At 44.2% G+C, this 18,517-nt stretch overlaps 1 protein-coding gene across 2 annotated transcripts in view; it reads left to right on the top strand.

Moving 5' to 3' along the window:
• nup205 (nucleoporin 205) overlaps positions 1–18,517 on the top strand; it is a 131,922-nt gene that overhangs the window by 14,420 nt on the left and 98,985 nt on the right. For both annotated transcript variants that reach the window (XM_078220266.1, XM_078220265.1), the window contains exons 6-10: positions 2,521–2,749; positions 6,872–7,036; positions 11,965–12,140; positions 15,219–15,335; positions 17,963–18,100. In XM_078220266.1, the coding sequence (XP_078076392.1) occupies positions 2,521–2,749; positions 6,872–7,036; positions 11,965–12,140; positions 15,219–15,335; positions 17,963–18,100 (825 nt within the window). The remainder of the gene's footprint in view (positions 1–2,520; positions 2,750–6,871; positions 7,037–11,964; positions 12,141–15,218; positions 15,336–17,962; positions 18,101–18,517) is intronic.

Below are 18,517 nucleotides of genomic sequence, written 5' to 3'. Positions count from 1 at the left end.
CACTCTCTCTAAAGCCTCCACGTCCTTCTGGTAGTGTGGTGACCAGAACTGGGCGCAGTATTCCAAATGCGGCTGAACCAACGTTCTATACAACTGCAACATCAGACCCCAACTTTTATACTCTATGCCCCGTCCTATAAAGACAAGCATGCCATATGCCTTATTCACTACCTTCTCCACCTGGGACGTCACCTTCAAGGATCTGTGGACTTGCACACCCAGGTCCCTCTGCGTATCTACACCCTTTATGGTTCTGCCATTTATCGTATAGCTCCCCCTACGTTAGTTCTACCAAAATGCATCACTTCGTATTTATCTGGATTGAACTCCATAAAAAGCTGTTAGATCACAGCTGGAGTATTGTATGCAATTTAGGGAAATTATTCAGGCTTGAGGAAGATACAGTGAAAATTCATTAGAATGTCATCAGAGATGATTGACTTCAGTTATTTGGTATGACTGGAGAAGCTGAGATTCTCCTGCCAGACAGATTTGCTAGAGTTCTTTGAGGAGGTATCAGCTCGAGGAGACAGAGGAGAACCAGTCAGTGTTGTATATTTGGGTTTTCAGAAGGCATTTGATAATCTTCCACACAAAAGACTAGTATATAAAAAGGAGCTCGTGGTGTTGGAGGTAATATTCTGGCATGGATAGAGGATTGGCTAACTAACATGACACGGTGAGTAGTGATAAGAGGATTGTCCTCCACATGGACGGCAGTAACCAGTGACGTGCCAGAGGGATCTGTGTTGGGACTGCAACTCTTTGTGGATGAAACAAAGGTTGGGGGGAAGGCAGGATGTCAGAAGGATATAAATAGTTTACAGAGAGATATTGACAGGTTAAGGGAGTGGACAGAAAATTGGCAAATGAAATTCAATGTGGGAAAATGTGAGAATGCTCATTTTGGAAGAAAGAATGAGAAGGCAGATTATTATTTAAATAGAGAGAGAGACTGCAGAAAGCTGTAGCACAAAGGAACTTGGGTCCTTGTTCATGAAAGCCAGAATACATAGGGAAGGCAAATTAAATGCTGGCTTTTATTTCAAAGGGCTGGAGTATGAAAGTAAACAAGTGTCGCTGCGCACAAAAACAGAAAATGCTGGAAAATTTCAGCAGGCCTGAGAGCATCTGTGGAAAGAGAATAGAGCCAACGTTTCGAGTCTGGATGACCCTTCATCAGAAAGATCCAGACAAAGGGTCATCCAGACTCAACGCTGGCTCTATTCTCTCAGGTTTATTTGGTAGCAAATGCCATTAGCTTTCGGAGCGCTGCTCCTTTGTCAGATGGAGTGGATATCTGCAGATAGCCACTCCATCTGACGAAGGAGCAGCACTCCGAAAGCTAATGGCATTTGCTACCAAATAAACCTGTTGGACTTTAACCTGGTGTTGTTAAAACTCTTACTGCGTTTACCCCAGTCCAACGCCAGCATCTCCACATCTATTCTCTCTCCACAGATGCTGTCAGATCTGCTTAGATCTTCCAGCATTTTCTGTTTTTTGTTACAGATTCCAGCCTCTGCAGTATTTTGCTTTTATTGAGATGTTGCTACAACTGTACGAGATAGTAGTGAGGCCACATTTTGAATACTGTGTACAGTTTTGATCCCCTCATTTAAGGAAAGATATGTTATCATTGGAGGCAGTACACAGAAGGTTTATGAGGATTATCCCAGTTATGGAGGGACTGCCCCATGAGGAAAGGTTAAACAGGTTGGGTCTGTCATCCATGGATTTCAGATGAATGAGAGGTGATATGATTGAAATGTGTAAGATTCTTAGGGGTTAGACAGGATAAAAGTTGGGGGAATGTTTCCACTCCTGGGAGAGTGTAGGATCAAAGGGCGGAGTCGCAGAATAAGGGGGTTCTTATTTAACATGGATTTGAGGAAGAATTTCTTCTCCCAAAGAGTGATGAATCTTTGGAATTCTTTACTCCAGGAAGCTGTAGAGGCCAAGTCCTTGAACATTTTCAAGGCTGAGATTGATGGATCAGTAGAGGAATTAAGGGTTACTGAGGGAAGGCAGGAAAGTGGACTTGGTGAGTGTTAAATCAGCTGTGATCTTATTGAATAGCAGAGCAGGTTTGAAGGGCTGAATGGCCTACTTCAGTTCCCTATTTCTTATGGTCTAAGAGATGGTTAAGGGAAGATTTGAGAGAGGTGTTCAAAATTATATGCGGGGAGAGACCATTCTGCCCATCAAGACTGCAACCTCCCCCTCCCCCCAGTGCCAAACCAAGTGCTGAGCTGCAGTTCAGGCCCAAGCCTCCCTTAGTCCACTCAGCTTCTTCCCAGTCCACTCGTCTGTATCCAAGAAGCAAAATCTATTTCAAGTTTGTACCAAGGAAATCTTTAAATTTGGGCACCAGGAACGAGAGGGAATTCCCAAGCCGACATATCACTTTCTTTGGTTGTTTTTCCACTTGGTTACACTAGCGTATGGAGAAGGGAACAAAACGTATGTCATGTCCTTCAAATCTTTCGCGACACTAAAACATCTCTGCTAATTCTCTAGGTTTCAGATCTGATCAAGGAATGCCGTCAATCCCTTGCAGATTGCCTTTTCGCCTGGGCCTGCCAGACACCATTGAATAAAGATGACACGTTGTATCTGATTTCCCATATGGAGTGTGTAACGCTGGAGGCTGATGGCACGTTGGAGACTGTAAACCTGGCTCTTCTCATGGCCCTGCTCTATTGTTTTGATATCAGTTTTTTGGAGCATGTCACCGAGGATCGAGAAGGTATAAGAACAGCCAGTTAAACATCAGAAAGAACCGCTATTGGCAGTGCTTGTTTTGAAATCTTGACAATGTCAGCTCTCTAGGGAGATTACCTCAAAGTTTTGATTTATTTATCTGATAGCTCGGTAAGGTAATGCGTCGAGGATAGTAAATGGAAAACCTTGCTCTTCATTTTTTTTGGTACTAGATTCAGCACCCATGAGTTCTGCTTGACGTTTCTAAAGAATATTGTCATCACCTATTACAAATAAATTAAGCAAGTATTTGCATATGTTTATGGCCGATATTTATTATGCTAACCTCTCCAAAGAAGGAAAACCAATGATTTTTTGTTTATGTTTTGAATATTGTACCTTGACCTTTTGTATGCTCATTTCTTATTTCCATCCCAAAGCTTCCCCTCTCCAAAAGTCCAGTTCACGGTAACGGGAGTATGCCATTGAGCCTCTTTTGCCAGTTTCCCCATTCTGATGCATCATTGGTGATGTGTGCCTCAACTTTAATCTCTACCTGTATTATCTATATTTCTGCATATCACTTGATGCCTTTTACCAAAAAAGGGAAATAAGAACAGAAATGCTCAGCTGGTCCATGGTGGAACTTTAATATTTCAGACCGTTGAGAGCCTGACAATGGGTCATAAGCTTTAAATATGAATATTTCCAGCATTTGTTTTTCTTATTTCAGTTTTCCAGCATCTGCATAATTGTGCTTTTATCAAAAATATATATTTGAGGGCAGGTTTGAATATTTCATTAGATCCAGCATCCAGTGACTGTCTCTGTCTCTGATTTTAACTATCCTGGAGACTGGTGCTGAATTCTGGCTAGTTTGCGTAGTTGTCAGCTAAATTCCTGCAGTAACTGAATAAATCCCAGAGGATATTCATAGTTTGTACTGTGTGACGTGACCCCGTCCCTGGAGCCACAGCCGTGGAGACAACTGAACGAAGGTTTTCCTATTTGTATTGAGTTATGTGAGGGATATGATTTTGAATACAGCTTGTTTACTTTAGTGCATTATGCCTCAAAATAAGGAATCAATATCAAGCTAAAACCGGACAGAAATGCTGTCCCAAGTTCACAGTTCATTCTGGGCAATTGAGTGCATGCATGATAAAATCTTCCCCTGTGAAAGTCCAAATAACTTTAATTTACTCCAGTTTTCTTCTACTTGGCCGTACTCCCTCATTGGATAAATTTATGTTTCATTGATGATGCTGGATGATGAGTCCCCAGGGCTTTGTGTGCTTCGCAGCCACAATTCATAGCGCACAGTATAGCTGCCTCCATTGGAGTGTGATGTGGAGCTGTCAGCGTTGGACTGGGGTAAACACAGTAAGAAGTCTCACAACACGAGGTTAAAGTCCAACAGGTTTATTTGGTAGCACAAGCCACAAGCTTTCAGAGCGCTGCCCCTTCATCCGGTGAGTGGGAATTCTGTTCACAAACAGGGCAGATAAAGACACAAACTCAATTTACAAAATAATGGTTGGAATGCGAGTCTTTACAGGTAATCAAGTCTTAAAGGTACAGACAATGTGAGTGGAGAGAGGGTTAAGCACAGGTTAGAGAGACGTGTATTGTCTCCAGACAGGACAGTTAGTGAGAATTTGCAAACCTAGGCAAGTCGTGGGGGTTACAGATAGTGTGACATGAACCCAAGATCCCGGTTGAGGCCATCCTCATGTGTGCGGAACTTGGCTATCAGTCTCTGCTCAGCGACTCTGCATTGTCGTGAGTTGTGAAGGCCGCCTTGGAGAACGCTTACCCGAAGATCAGAGGCCGAATGCCCATGGCCGCTGAAGTGTTTCCCAACAGGAAGAGAACACTCTTGCCTGGTGATTGTCGAGCAGTGTTCATTCATCCGTTCTCATAGCGCCTGCATGGTCTCCCCAATGTAGCATGTCTCAGGACATCCTTTCTTGCAGCGTATCAGGTAGACAACGTTGGCCGAGTTGCAAGAGTATGTACCGAGTACCTGGTAGATGGTGATCTCACGTGAGATGATGGCATCCGTCTCGATGAGCCGACATGTCTTGCAGAGGTTGCTGTGGCAGGGTTGTGTGGTGTCGTGGTCACTGTTCTCCTGAAGGCTGGGTAGTTTGCTGCGGACAATAGTCTGTTTGAGGTTGTGCAGTTGTTTGAAGGCAAGAAGTGGGGGTGTGGGGATGGCCTTGGCGAGATGTTCGTCTTCATCAATGGCATGTTGAAGGTTCTCTGCTCCGGGGAAGTACTGGACAACGAAGGGTACTCTGTCTGCCGTGTCCTGTGTTTGTCTTCTGAGGAGGTTGGTGCGGTTTTTTGCTGTGGCATGTCGGAACTGTCGATCGATGAGTCGGGCATCTGGAGGTGTCTGTTGCGATCCTCCTCATCTGAGCAGATCCTGTGTATACGAAAGGCTTGTCTGTAGGGGATGGCTATGGACATCTCCACCGACAAGCCCTCCGTATACACAGGATCTGCTCAGATGAGGAGGATCGCAACAGACACCTCCAGACGCTGAAAGATGCCCTCATAACAACAGGATATGGTGCTCGACTCATCGATCGACAGTTCCGACGCACCGCTGCGAAAAACCGCACCGACCTCCTCAGAAGACAAACACGGGACACGGCGGACAGAGTACCCTTCGTCGTCCAGTACTTCCCCGGAGCGGAGAAGCTACGACATCTTCTCTGGACCCTTCAATATGTCATCGATGAAGACGAACATCTCGCCGAGGCCATCACCGCACCCCCACTTCTTGCCTTCAAACAACTGCACAACCTCAAACAGACCATTGTCCGCAGCAAACTACCCAGCCTTCAGGAGAACAGTGACCACGACACCACACAACCCTGCCACAGCAACCTCTGCAAGACGTGTCGGATCATTGACACGGATGCCATCATCTCACGTGAGAACGCCATCCACCAGGTACACGTTACATACTCTTGCAACTCAGCCAACGTCGTCTCCTGATACGCTGCAGGAAAGGATGTCCCGAGGCATGGTACATTGGGGAGACCATGCAGACGCTACGACAACGGATGAATGAACACCGCTCGGCAATCACCAGGCAAGAGTGTTCCCTTCCTGTTGGGGAACACTTCAGCGGTCACGGGCATTCGGCCTCTGATCTTCGGGTAAGCGTTCTCCAAGGCGGCCTTCATGACACACGACAACGCAGAGTTGCTGAGCAGAGACTGATAGCCAAGTTCCGCACACATGAGGACGGCCTCAACCGGGATCTTGGGTTCATGTCACATTATCTGTAACCCCCCATGATTTGCCTGGGCTTGCAAAATCTCACTAACTGTCCTGGCTGGAGACAATACACATCTCTTTAACCTGTGTTTAACCCTCTCTCCACTCACATTGTCTGTACCGTTAAGACTTGATTACCTGTAAAGACTCGCATTCCAACCATTATTTTGTAAATTGAGTTTGTGTCTTTATATGCCCTGTTTGTGTCTTTATATGCCCTGTTTGTGAACAGAACTCCCACTCACCTGAAGAAGGGGCAGTGCTCCGAAAGCTTGTGGCTTGTGCTACCAAATAAACCTGTTGGACTTTAACGTGGTGTTGTGAGACATTGTAGTGTGGCAGATCAACTGATGTGTCCAAACTGTGCTTTGCCCATGGGATTTGTCTTAAGGTGAATAGTTACAGTTCGAAAAGCTCACAAGACTGGCTGGGGAACTTTTAAAAGTTGACTTTGCTCTGAATGTGTGGACTTGGTGTGATGCCCAGATGGTGTGCCTGTACTGTCAGATCTGGTCTCCATGTCACCTTCTGCATTGTGAGGTAGTCTGACGAAATTAGAGAGGCTGAATGGAATGGTGAGGACCAAATGGAGCAGATTTCACTTGTTGCAGTGACACTTGCCTGAAAGTGCATGTTAACAGAGAAGAGGATTGGTTGGATTGCTACTCTTGGTTGATGCACCACCTACTATGTATGAAAGCACAGGAATGAAAAATGGGCACTTCATTGTGTTTAATTAACAGTACAAATTCAAGGGCAGGTGTTGCAGCGGAGATACAAGTCTATAAATAAAACTGATAGGTCACTAATTGCATTCTGAGGTGTGTTTTTTCTCCCTATCTTTTTAAAAGGTTAAAATATTTTCTCTTACCAGAATTAATTCATCAGCTGCCGCTATTGACAGAAAGACAGTACGTGACTGCTATCCATTGCAAACTGCAGAACTCTCAGCCGTGGAAACTAGCAGGCCTGCAGGCTGTGGTCAGATTGGCCTGGGCCTTGGCTCTGCGAGGGATCTCACAATTACCTGACACTACAGGTAAATCATCTTTTTACTCTCCTCGGATCCCATATATTACTCGAAGATTTAGTTGTTGGTTTTGATAGCTAATTTTAAAAGAAAATAATTTGTGGGATGTAAATGTCACTGGCTAGGTCAGCACTTATTACCCATCCCTGGTTTACCTTGAGATGCTGGAAGTGAGCTTCCTTTTGAACTGCTGCCGTCCCTGATGTGCAGGTATACCCACAGCGCTGTTAGGGAGGGAATTCTAGGATTTTGACCCAGCCACAATGAAGGAATAGCAATATATTTCCAAGTCAGGATGGTGAATGGCTTGGAGAAGAACCTCTGAGTGCTGGCGTTCTCAGGTATCTGCTGCTCTTATCCTTCAAGATGGTATGGATGTGAGTTTGAAAGTTGAATTCCTGGATGCATCTTGCAGATGGTACACACGGCTGCCACTGATCATCAGTGGTAGAGGAATTGAATGATTGTGCAAAGGAGTACCAACCAAGCAGGCTTCTTTGTCCTGGATGGTGTCAAACTTCTTGAATATTGTTGGAGCTATACTTATCCAGGCAAGTGGAGTGTATTCTATTACACTCATGACTTGTGCCTTGTAGATGGTGGACAGTTTCTGGGGAGTCAGGAGGTGAGTTACTTGACACACAATTCTTAATCGTGGATCTGCTCTTGTAGCCACAGTATTTATATGGTTAGTCCAGTTCAGTTTCTTGTCAATGGTAACCTCAAAGATGATGATTTTGGAGGATTCAGTGATGGTAATGCCTTTGAAAGACAAGGTGCAATGGGTTGATATTCTTTTGTTGCCGTGACTGACTTTTGATGTCAATTCTACTTTTCCATCTGATCTCGAAATTTCTTGATTTCTGCTAGAGTCTTATAAAAAATATCTATCTCAGCTTGGAATATGCTCAATAACACAGCTTCCACAGCCTCTGTGTTGAGCATTTCAAAGATGCACAATCCTCTAAGTAAAGAATTTCCTCCTTTCCTAAATAATTGACCCCTTATCCTTAGGCTATGCTCCCTCTAGCTCTGAACTCTCCAGTCAGGGGAAAGCAATGTCTGTGCTTACCCTTTCAAAATCTTGCATGTTTCAATGAGATCACCTCGAATTCTTCTAAACTCCAGATTACTAGTCCAGTGACAAGACCACTACAGTACGCCTTCTCGTGTCCCACCAATTAAGCCACAGCGACTATAGGCTCAATTTACTCAGCCTCTCATCCAAGGACAATCATCTCATCCCAGGAACCAGTCTAAAATGCAAGTACTCCAAACCCTTGTTAAAAAGACCAACATGTTTTTTGTTACTGATAGTAATTACATGAAGTTCCTCACTCTCCACTATTTTGGTTTTTAAGCCTTTTACTGCAAGAACAAATATAAAATATTTATTTGTGACACTTCTGACATTGTTGACTACATCATCCTCCTCCAGTGCCTCTCTTAAATGTCAACCAGCTGGATGGGGTTGTTCTTGCCTCGTTCTGTTCTTGTATATCTAACCATAGTAAGAAGTCTCACAACACCAGGTTAAAGTCCAACAGGTTTATTTAGTAGCTCAAGCTTTCGGACTGTCACTCCTTCTTCAGGTGAATGAAGAGTTGTGTTCACAAACAGGGCATACATAGATACAGACCCAATTCACAGGATAATGGTTGAAATGTGAGTAGTTTGCGCAGAATTGCCGAGCAAAAACTGATAGCCAAGTTCCACACACAAGGACGGCCTCAACCAGGATCTTGGGTTCATGTCACACTATCTGTAACCCCCATGACTTGCCTGGGCTTGCAAAGTCTCACTAACTGTCCTGGCTGGAGACATCTCTTTAACCTGTGCTTAACCCTCTCTCCACTCACATTGTCTGTACCTTTAAGACTTGATTACCTGTAAAGACTCACATTCCAACCACTATTTTGTAAATTGAGTCTGTATCTATGTATGCCCTGTTTGTGAACACAATTCTTCACTCACCTGAAGGAGTGACACTCCGAAAGTTTGTGCTCCCAAATAAACCTGTTGGACTTCAACCTGGTGTTGTGAGACTTCTTACTGTGCTTACCCCAGTCCAACGCCGGCATCTCCACATCATATCGAACCATAGCCAGTAATCACTTGTAATAGCTTCTCTTCCTGCTCCCACAGTTACTTCTGGTGTCTCCCAAGGATCTATCCTTGGTTCCCTCCTTTTATTCAACTAGATATTGTTGCTCGGTGATACATCTGAAGATAGATGTCAGCTGTGTCTCAGTTGGTAGCATTTTTGCCTCTGAGTTGAAAATTAAATTCAAGTCCCACTCCTAGATTTGATCACTGACATCTTGACTGAAACTCCAGTGCAAAATAGGGCTGTGCTGTGCTGTCAGAGGTGCAGTCTTTTGGGAGAAATGTTAAACCTGTCTGCCGCCTCAGGTGGATGGAAAAGATCCCATGGCACTATTCTAAAGACTAGTGGAGGAATTATTCCTGGGGTCCTGGCCAATATTTATCAATCAAATCTTCAACAGATTATCTGGTCATAATAACTCTTCATAGAATCCCTACAGTGTAGGAGGAGGCTATTCGGCCCATCGAGTCTACATCGACCACAATCCCACCCAGACCCTATTCCCGTAACTCCACCTACTTACCCTGCTAATCCTCTGACACTAGGGTCAATTTAGCATGGCCAATCAACCTAAACCACACATCTTTGGACTGTGGGAGCATCCGGAAGAAACCCACGCAGACACGGAGAATGTGCAAACTCCACACAGACAGTGACCTGGGGCTGGAATTGAACCCGGGTCCCTGGCACTGTGAGGTAGCAGTGCTACTATGCCACCCCACTGTGTTACCGTGCTGCCCCAAAAACTCTTCTCTTCAAAGTTTTGCTACTGGATCATCCACTTGAGAAGTTAGGCGACAACTTGGTTTCTAATAGTGCAATGGAGTATCAGGTTTGACCCTACTCAAGCCCTGGAATGGGACTTAAGCCCAGAACCTTGTGATTCAGAGGTGTTCTTTTTATTCATTCATGAGATGTGGGCATTGCTGACTGGGCCAACATCTATTGCCCATCCCCAACTAGGCCATTTCAAAGAGTATTTTTTTCTGAGAATCAACCACGTTGCTATGGATCTGGAGTCACATGTAGGCCAGAGGATAACGGATTTCCTTCCTTAAAGGACATTAGTGAACAATGGTTTAATGATCATCATTAGCCTTTTAATTCCATGTTTTTATTGAATTTATATTTCACCACCTGCTGTGGTGGGATTCGAACCCGGGTCCCCAGACATTACCTGGGCCTCTGGATTACTAGTCCAGTGACAATACCACTACACTACGCCTTCTCGTGTCCTACCAACTAAGCCACAGTTTACATGCACAGCACTTCGAAAAGTCTAGTGGTTGTGAAAGGTGCTATATCAATGCAAGTTTGTCTTTCTTTGATTACTCTGTCCTATTGGCTACTTTACTATCAGATTGCTGATGAACCCTGTCTCTGATAAAATATGAGAACTAAAATTGCCTTATCTATGATGGTTCTGCAAAAGTGCTTCCTAATTTTGCCCCCCACTGTGACCCCATTTTGAAGCTTGAAAATCACCATAACCCTGGAGTGAGACTGGAGAGGGCGGGTTTGGAGCTGTGAGTGTGAAGGTTTATTGATTTGTAAGATGGGGGTGAGAATTCTGGGAAAGCTGGGGTGTGGGGGAGACTTGTGAGAGTGGGCTGTCGTTGTGAGGACAGGTGATAGTTTGTGAGCCATGGTTTGTGAATTCCTATTTTACAAAATATTGTTCCAGGAAATGATCTTGAGTACATTCTCTGAAGTTGTCCTCCATACTACTTTTGCAAATTTGCCTTGTCCAATCTATGTAAAGCTTCAAATTCCTCCTCCTCCCCTGACTATTGCATTATGTTTTTTTACAAATTCCTATTGTTTGTTTATTGGTTATCTTTTGTGCTGTTGGGTCAGACATGCTGTCTGCAGCTTGGGGTCTGATTTTAGACAGGGCGGCACGGTGACACACTGGTTAGCACTGCTGTCTCACAGCGCCAGGAACCTAGGTTCAGTTCTGGCTTTGGGTCACTGTCTGTATGGAGTTTGCACCTACTCCTCATGTCTGTGTGGGTTTCCTCCCACAGTCCAAAGATGTGCAGTTTAGGTTGGTTGGTCATGCTAAATTGACCCTCGTGTCAGGGGATTAGCAGGGTAAATATGTGGGGTTACGGGAATAGGGCCTGGGTGGGATTGTGGTCGGTGCAGACTTGATGGGCTGAATGGCCTCCTTCTGCGCTGTAGGGATTCTATGATTCTGTCTGCAGGGCTGCTATCTGAAAATTCAAATCTCTTGATCTGAATTAATAGTACGGGGATCTTCTACCTATTAACACTTGCTGATCTAGATACATTTAATAAGCTGAATATGGGTGAGGAGGGTCAGAGAATCATAGAGTCCCCACAGCGCAGAACGTGGCTATTCAGCCCATCGATTCTCCAACAGAACATCTCACCTAGGCCCAACCACTGCCCTGTCCCTGTAACTCCATGTATTTACTCGACTAATCCCCCTAACCTACTCACCTTAGAACACTAAGAGGCAATTTAACATGACCAATCCACCTAATCTGCACATCTTTGAACAATTGGGTCATTTGCCCATCTCAGTCCATCCAAATTCGACCTTTCCTCCTCCCAATCCCAAAGCACACATTGTCGAATCTGACCACCATACTGCGGCAGTATAACCTTCCTGAAATGCTGACATGGCTCCTGATATTTCAACACCTGACAAACCCTGTACTGGTCAAGAAAACACCACCTTGTTTATAGAGTGCATACTCTAAAAGACAGTTGTGCAATTTCAGTTGTAAGGTTGAATCTCTATAATCTGAATACTGATTATTGATGGTCTGGGTGTGACTGTATTTTTTTTTCATAACTACAGCATTGACAGAGTTCACAGAGGCCGATGAGTTGATTGCAAACATGGCCATTGGCCAGAATGCCTTCCTTTTCCTCACGGATGCTGTGGTGAGAGCTGAGGTCTTTCACAAAGATGAGTTCTACATCCGCAGGATTCACAGTCTAATCACAGACTTCTTGACGCTCATGCCAATGAAAGTAAGTTACAGATGTTTATTCAACTGGTGCACATCAGTGGTCTGCCTTAACAACTTTCTCCACAAGTATGTTTTCCTTTGAATGCCCCTGACTTTCTGCCTGACTCCTATCTTGTGTCCCTTGTATTCGTACCATTCATTACAGTGAACAGTTGGCCTCCATTTCATCATTCCACTTCATAATTAGGAAAACTACAAATAAAACATGTACACCTTCCTTCAACCTTTCTCATAACATTTAAGTTGTGGTGAGACAGGGATCCTGTGGAAGAATTGATGTGAATGTACCAAATTACTGACGACACGCTTTTGTCTCACACCATCTTTTTCATGATTCACATTGACTCATTGTTTAAGAGGTGTACTTCTCAAGTTTGACCTCGCGCTTGTGAGCCACCGAAGGAAAATCATACTCCCTGTCTGTACTGTTTAATATAGAACCATAGAAAATTACAGCTCAGAAACAGGCCTTTTGGCCCTTCTTGTCTGTGCCGAACCATTTTTTGCCTAGTCCCACTGACCTGCACTTGGACCATATCCCTCCACACCCCTCTCATCCATGAACCTGTCCAAGTTTTTCTTAAATGTTAAAAGTGACCCCGCATTTACCACTTTATCCGGCAGCTCATTCCACACTCCCACCACTCTCTGCGTGAAGAAGCCCCCCCTAATATTCCCTTTAAACTTTTCTCCTTTCACCCTTAACCCATGCCCTCTGGTTTTTTTCTCCCCTAGCCTCAGCGAAAAAAGCCTGCTTGCATTCACTCTATCTATACCCATCAAAATCTTATACACCTCTATCAAATCTCCCCTCAATCTTCTACGCTCCAGGGAATAAAGTCCCAACCTATTCAATCTCTCTCTCTAACTCAGCTTCTCAAGTCCCGGCAACATCCTTGTGAACCTTCTCTGCACTCTTTCAACCTTATTTACATCCTTCCTGTAACTAGGTGACCAAAACTGTACACAATACTCTAAATTCGGCCTCACCAATGCCTTATATAACCTTACCATAACACTCCAACTTTTATACTCGATACTCCGATTTATAAAGGCCAATGTACCAAAGGCACTCTTTACGACCCTATCCACCTGTGACGTCACTTTTAGGGAATTCTGTACCTGTATTCCCAGATCTCCCTGTTCAACTGCACTCTTCAGAGTCCTACCATTTACCCTGTACGTTCTACTTTGGTTTGTCCTTCCAAAGTGCAATATCTCACACTTGTCTGCGCTAATTTCCATTTGCCATTTTTCAGCCCATTTTTCTAGTTGGTCCAAATCCCTCTGCAAGCTTTGAAAACCTTCCTCACTGTCCACTACACCTCCAATCTTTGTATCATCAGCAAACTTGCTGATCCAATTTACCACATTATCATCCAGAATCATGTCAGGATACTTTCTGTATGATATAATGGAACACGCTGGAATGAACCCCTGGGAGGGCCACTGATTTTGCTGGGGAATTGGGGTTACTGACTGCTGATACTTCTCCCTCATGTGATCGCAGGTTGAACTTTGGCTCATTAGAGGTCATTACAAGTGAAAACTGTTATTTTAAACTTGGTATTTCTGGAGATAGGCATTAGCAAACTGAGTAAATTAAATTCTGGAGTTGCGGTCTGTGCTGGGAGCTGACAATGCAGCACCCTGCTCATAACAGTGAGAGGGAGTGAAATCACACACAAATCTTTTCCTTGTGACTCCATATTGAGCCATTTGAAGTGAATAGGAAGGTCAAGTGAATTAAACTCTTAACAGCTGACCTGAGCCGTAACTAAATCCTTTTTAAAATAACAAGGGTGGCATTCAATGACTACAGTGGAGTCAGTCATGATGATCAGCAACTGCTATACATGTAACACAGGTATGCTCCCTTCTGCCAGCAGCACTCCTTGAGAGTGGCTGTTCCATTTAGAAACACCTTCTGTCAGTACTGTATTGTACTTTAAATGAGGCACTCTTGGTTATTCACATCAGCACATTTTGCTGAGAAAAGCGATTTCAGCAAGTAAAAGTTTGGTGAACAAATTGTGTAATGATAGTGTCGTCAGACATCATAAACGTAATATTAGCCGGCACTTTCAGAAAATGCTTGTCATACTCTGAGGAAATGTGATAGTGCAGGGCTGAAGAGCTCAGAATGCATTTCAGTGGCGGGCACACTCCCAGCTCACCTCACCCGCTCTGCCGGGAGGTGGAGCAGGAGGAGCGTCTGTGACAGGAACAGAAAGATGGTGAACTATGCCTGGGCAGGGTGAAGCCGAAAGGAACTCCGGTAGAAGTCCATAGTGGCCTTAATGTGTAAATTGATCATCTGACCTCGGTATGGGGTGAAAGACTAATCAAACCATCTGGAAGCTGGTTACCTCTGAAGTTTCCCTCAGGACAGCTGGTGCTCATCCCGCGTGCAGTTTTATGTTCTAAAGAAAATGATTAGAAGTCTTGGGGCTGAAACATTTTCAACCTATTCTGAAACTTTAAATGGTTAAGAAACCTGGCTGGCTGGCTTGGAACCAGCTGTAGAGTGTTGTTTTGCTAAGCCACATGCCTTTAAACTGCACAAGAGTAGAAATGGACTGGATGGGAGGCAGTTCTTCCTCTACCACAGTAATGAATCGTTGGACTGCATTGCTAGCTGATGTGGTGGGTGCTGAATCTGCACACCTGACTTGGAGAGTTCGGCCAATACTTGATTTGAAGCAGAGACAGTGAAAAAAGAGATAGACATAAAAGATAAATGATCTAACATTTCAACACTTGTGGTTAATATGATCTGAACTGACTTTGATTTCCTGAGGGGGTTAGAGAATAATTTTCTGATTTTTAAAAAAACTCCTTTTTCTGGCCTTGGCTGTTGTTCTATTGCTTTTGCCTCATCCAGACGATTACATGGTTGTGCTAGATGAGAGGAAGAATCTGTTCAAGATGCCGCCACTATCATGAATGGGGGAAGGCTTACTGGAGCAGGCCTTCCCCCTTTTCCTTCCGTCAGTTTTGTGTGATGGTAAAAGAGGCATCACCTGTGAGGTTGTGCTGATCTTCCTTTTCCTTTGCAATCTTGCCTTGTGTCTAACAGGTTAAACAACTGAGGAATCGTGCAGATGAGGATGCCCGAATCATCCACATGAGCCTGCAGATGGGCACCGAGCCACCTTCCACTTTGCGCCGTGACCTTGAGCATTTGATGCTGCTGGTAAGATGAAAGACTAGCTCAAATTTGAACTTTGAATGAACAGGCGCCAAATTTGTATCTTGGTGACCAGACTGCAGCAGCAAGCATTTGTATGGCATCTTTAATGTAGTAAAACAAGGGGCTTCTCGGCAATCTTATCAAAGATCGACTCTAAACCATATGAGGAGACTAGGTGACCGTTTTGTAGAACACCTTTGCTCAGTCCGCAAGCATGACCTCAGCCTTCCTGTTCCGTGCCATTTTAACTTGGCACCTAGCTCTCATGCCCACATGTCCATCCTTGACCTGCTGCAATGCTCCAGTGAAGCCCAATGCAAGCTGTAGGAGCAGCATCCCATCTTTCGATTAGGCACATTGCAGCCCTCAGGACTCAGCACTGAGTTCAACAACTTTAGACTGTGACCTTTCTCCTCCATCTTCACTCTTCTTTTATGTATCCCATATATTTATTGTCTCAATGGAAATACCACCCCCACCCCATCAGGCAATCTGTCTCTTGTTTTTAAGGTTGCTACATCTTGTTGCAATCTCTCCCAGTGTATATCCAATACACTTTCCCTCTCTCTTTAATTCTGACTAAGGGTCAAATGGACTCAAAATGTTTACACCGTGTTCTCTCCATGTAGGTGCTACCAGACCTGCTGAGTTTTTCCAGAATTCTTTGTTTTGTTTCAGGAGATACTAAGGTGGATGACCAAAAGTTTGGTCAAAGAGACCGATTTCAAGGATTGTCTCAAAGGAGGAGAGAACCAGAGAAATGTTACAAGGGAATTCAGAGCTTAGGAGCTAGGCAGCAAAAGATGCAAGTGTGCAAGCACTCTGACTGGGCAATTACAGCAAAGTGGAATCATGCTCAGCCATTGATTAGTTCTTAAAGGGACATTTCTTCCATGTGTTGTGTATAAATTAATCATAATCCTATACTTTAGACTTTGGCAAAAGGACGTTGAGGTCCGAGTTGCTGTGATCATAGACTGACTCTTCTTTGATGCAGCAAATAATATTGGTTATGTATTTTTAATAACTTGCATCACAGACACTGATTAAGGAAAACACAGATTCCATCCCCACAAGGTGCTGAATTAGCTGCTGTCACAGGCATTGGTTGGGACTTGGTAGCGAGCTACAACTTGCCAGCTTAGCCTGGCTAAAGAGCAGAAAACCAGCCAGGATTCCTGTTCCTGATTCGCTATTCAGTGTCCACCTTCTGGAAAGTGAATGCGTGGGCATCTTGAGATGGGGTCATGCTTAATTCTGTTGCTATCCCTCATCTCCTCATGCTTCTCTGATGGCTGAATCATCCATTGACAGTTGGAATAGCCTCACAGTGAGGATCGGGGTGAAAATGAAGGAACTTCAGGCAAAAATTGGTTCCCTACGATTCTTGCTGCAATTACAGGTGTGTGCATCTGCTGGGAACCAAATTAGGTTGTGATCTCCCAGAGTCTGACAACCCTCTGGAAGAAATGAGAATCCAGAGCATTGCAAATACAATTTCAACTGTGCCCCAGCTTGAGGAGGGAAGGGAGGTTTGATGGGAAGAGAAATAGAGAAGCTTTAATGCAGTTATGACTTACGTACATGATGCTAAAACAATTCTCAACATTTAATTTTTGCTGTTAACCAAGTATTGAATGTCAATTGTGGAGAAGAATTCCCAGGCTTGCATTTCAGAATTTGCACCTTTTAATGGGTGAATAACTATGACGAGTTGAGCCGAGCAACACAGTGCTTAGCCTCCTGCTAGTTAGATAGCCATGATGTGGAGATGCCGGCATTGGACTGGGGTAGGCACAGTAAGAAGTCTCACAATACCAGGTTAAAGTCCAACAGGTTTATTTGGTAGCACGAGCTTTCGGAGCACTACCCCTTCATCAGGTGAGTGGAGGATTGGGTTCACAAACAGGCCACATATTGACACAGATTCAGTTGCAAGATAATGGTTGGAATGTGAGTCTTAACAGGTAATCAAATTCGTTTATAGCCAAGTTCCGCACACATGAGGACGGCTTCAACCGGGATCTTGGGTTCATGTCACACTACCTGTAACTCCCACGACGTGCCTGGGCTTGCAAAATCTTGCTAACTGTCCTTATTCACCCTCTCTCCACTCGCACTGTCTGCACCTGTAAAGACTTGATTACCTGTTAAGACTTGCATTCCAACCATTATCTTGTAATTGAGTCTGTGTCTATATATGCCCTGTTTGTGAACCCAATCCTCCACTCACCTAATGAAGGGTCAGCGGTCCGAAAGCTCGTGCTACCAAATAAACTTGGACTTGAACCTAGTGTTGTGAGACTTCTTACTGTGCCTAGTCAGATAGGTCACTGAGGGCCTCCAGTGGCAGAAAACAAGTTGTGCTTTATGAGAACAGGTAGTTGTAAATTGCCCAACGATGGAGACAAGCCATTTAATCCAAGTACACTAATTATGTACATTGTGTAGGTTCACCGAGTAGCTAACGTCTTGCCAGTGGGTTTGATGCTATCTGTTTTAAATGCATCCGTTTACAGTTTTGATGCCTGTGATGATTTATTTGGCAGTTCATCACATTTCACCATCTCAATTTCCTTCTCAAATAAATTACTTGTGAGATGATTGTGGTTTATTTCATCTTTTGGCAGATTGGAGAGTTGTACCAGAAGGATCCTTTCAAACTAGAGCTCGCCCTTGAATATTGGTGTCCATCAGAACCATTTCAAACTACAACCATGATAGGTTCCTTCTCAGGTTTGACCCGCCATAGGCCACCTCAACGCCAGGTATGTCTCCAGTGATACCAGCCAAGCTGCACAAATGAAATCAATACATTTTTGTGAGGTAGCAAGGGATATGGATTACAGGTGATTAAAAAGACTTGAGGGACAGATCACCCATGACCTAATGTAATGGCACAACATGCTAGAGGGACTCTGTTCCTATGTATTCCACTGATTTCAGCAATGTAGTCAGCATTTTTGAGATGGTGACAAAGAGATAACGTCACTAGACTTGTAGTCCAGAGGCCCAGGCTAATGCTCTGGGGACATGGGTTCAAATCATACACTAGCAGCTGGTGGAGTTTAAATTCAATTAATAAAAACTCTGGATTAAAAGCTAGTCTCAGACCATGAAACCGCCATCAAATGTTGCAAAAACTCATCTGGTTCTCTAATGCCCTTTAGGGAAGGAAATCTGCT

The sequence above is a fragment of the Mustelus asterias genome, chromosome 9 (genome assembly GCF_964213995.1).
Source record: "Mustelus asterias chromosome 9, sMusAst1.hap1.1, whole genome shotgun sequence".
In the NCBI taxonomy this organism is placed as follows: Eukaryota; Metazoa; Chordata; class Chondrichthyes; order Carcharhiniformes; family Triakidae; genus Mustelus; species Mustelus asterias.
Note: the sequence above shows the minus strand (reverse complement) of the source record. Positions and strands in the feature narration are given on the sequence as shown.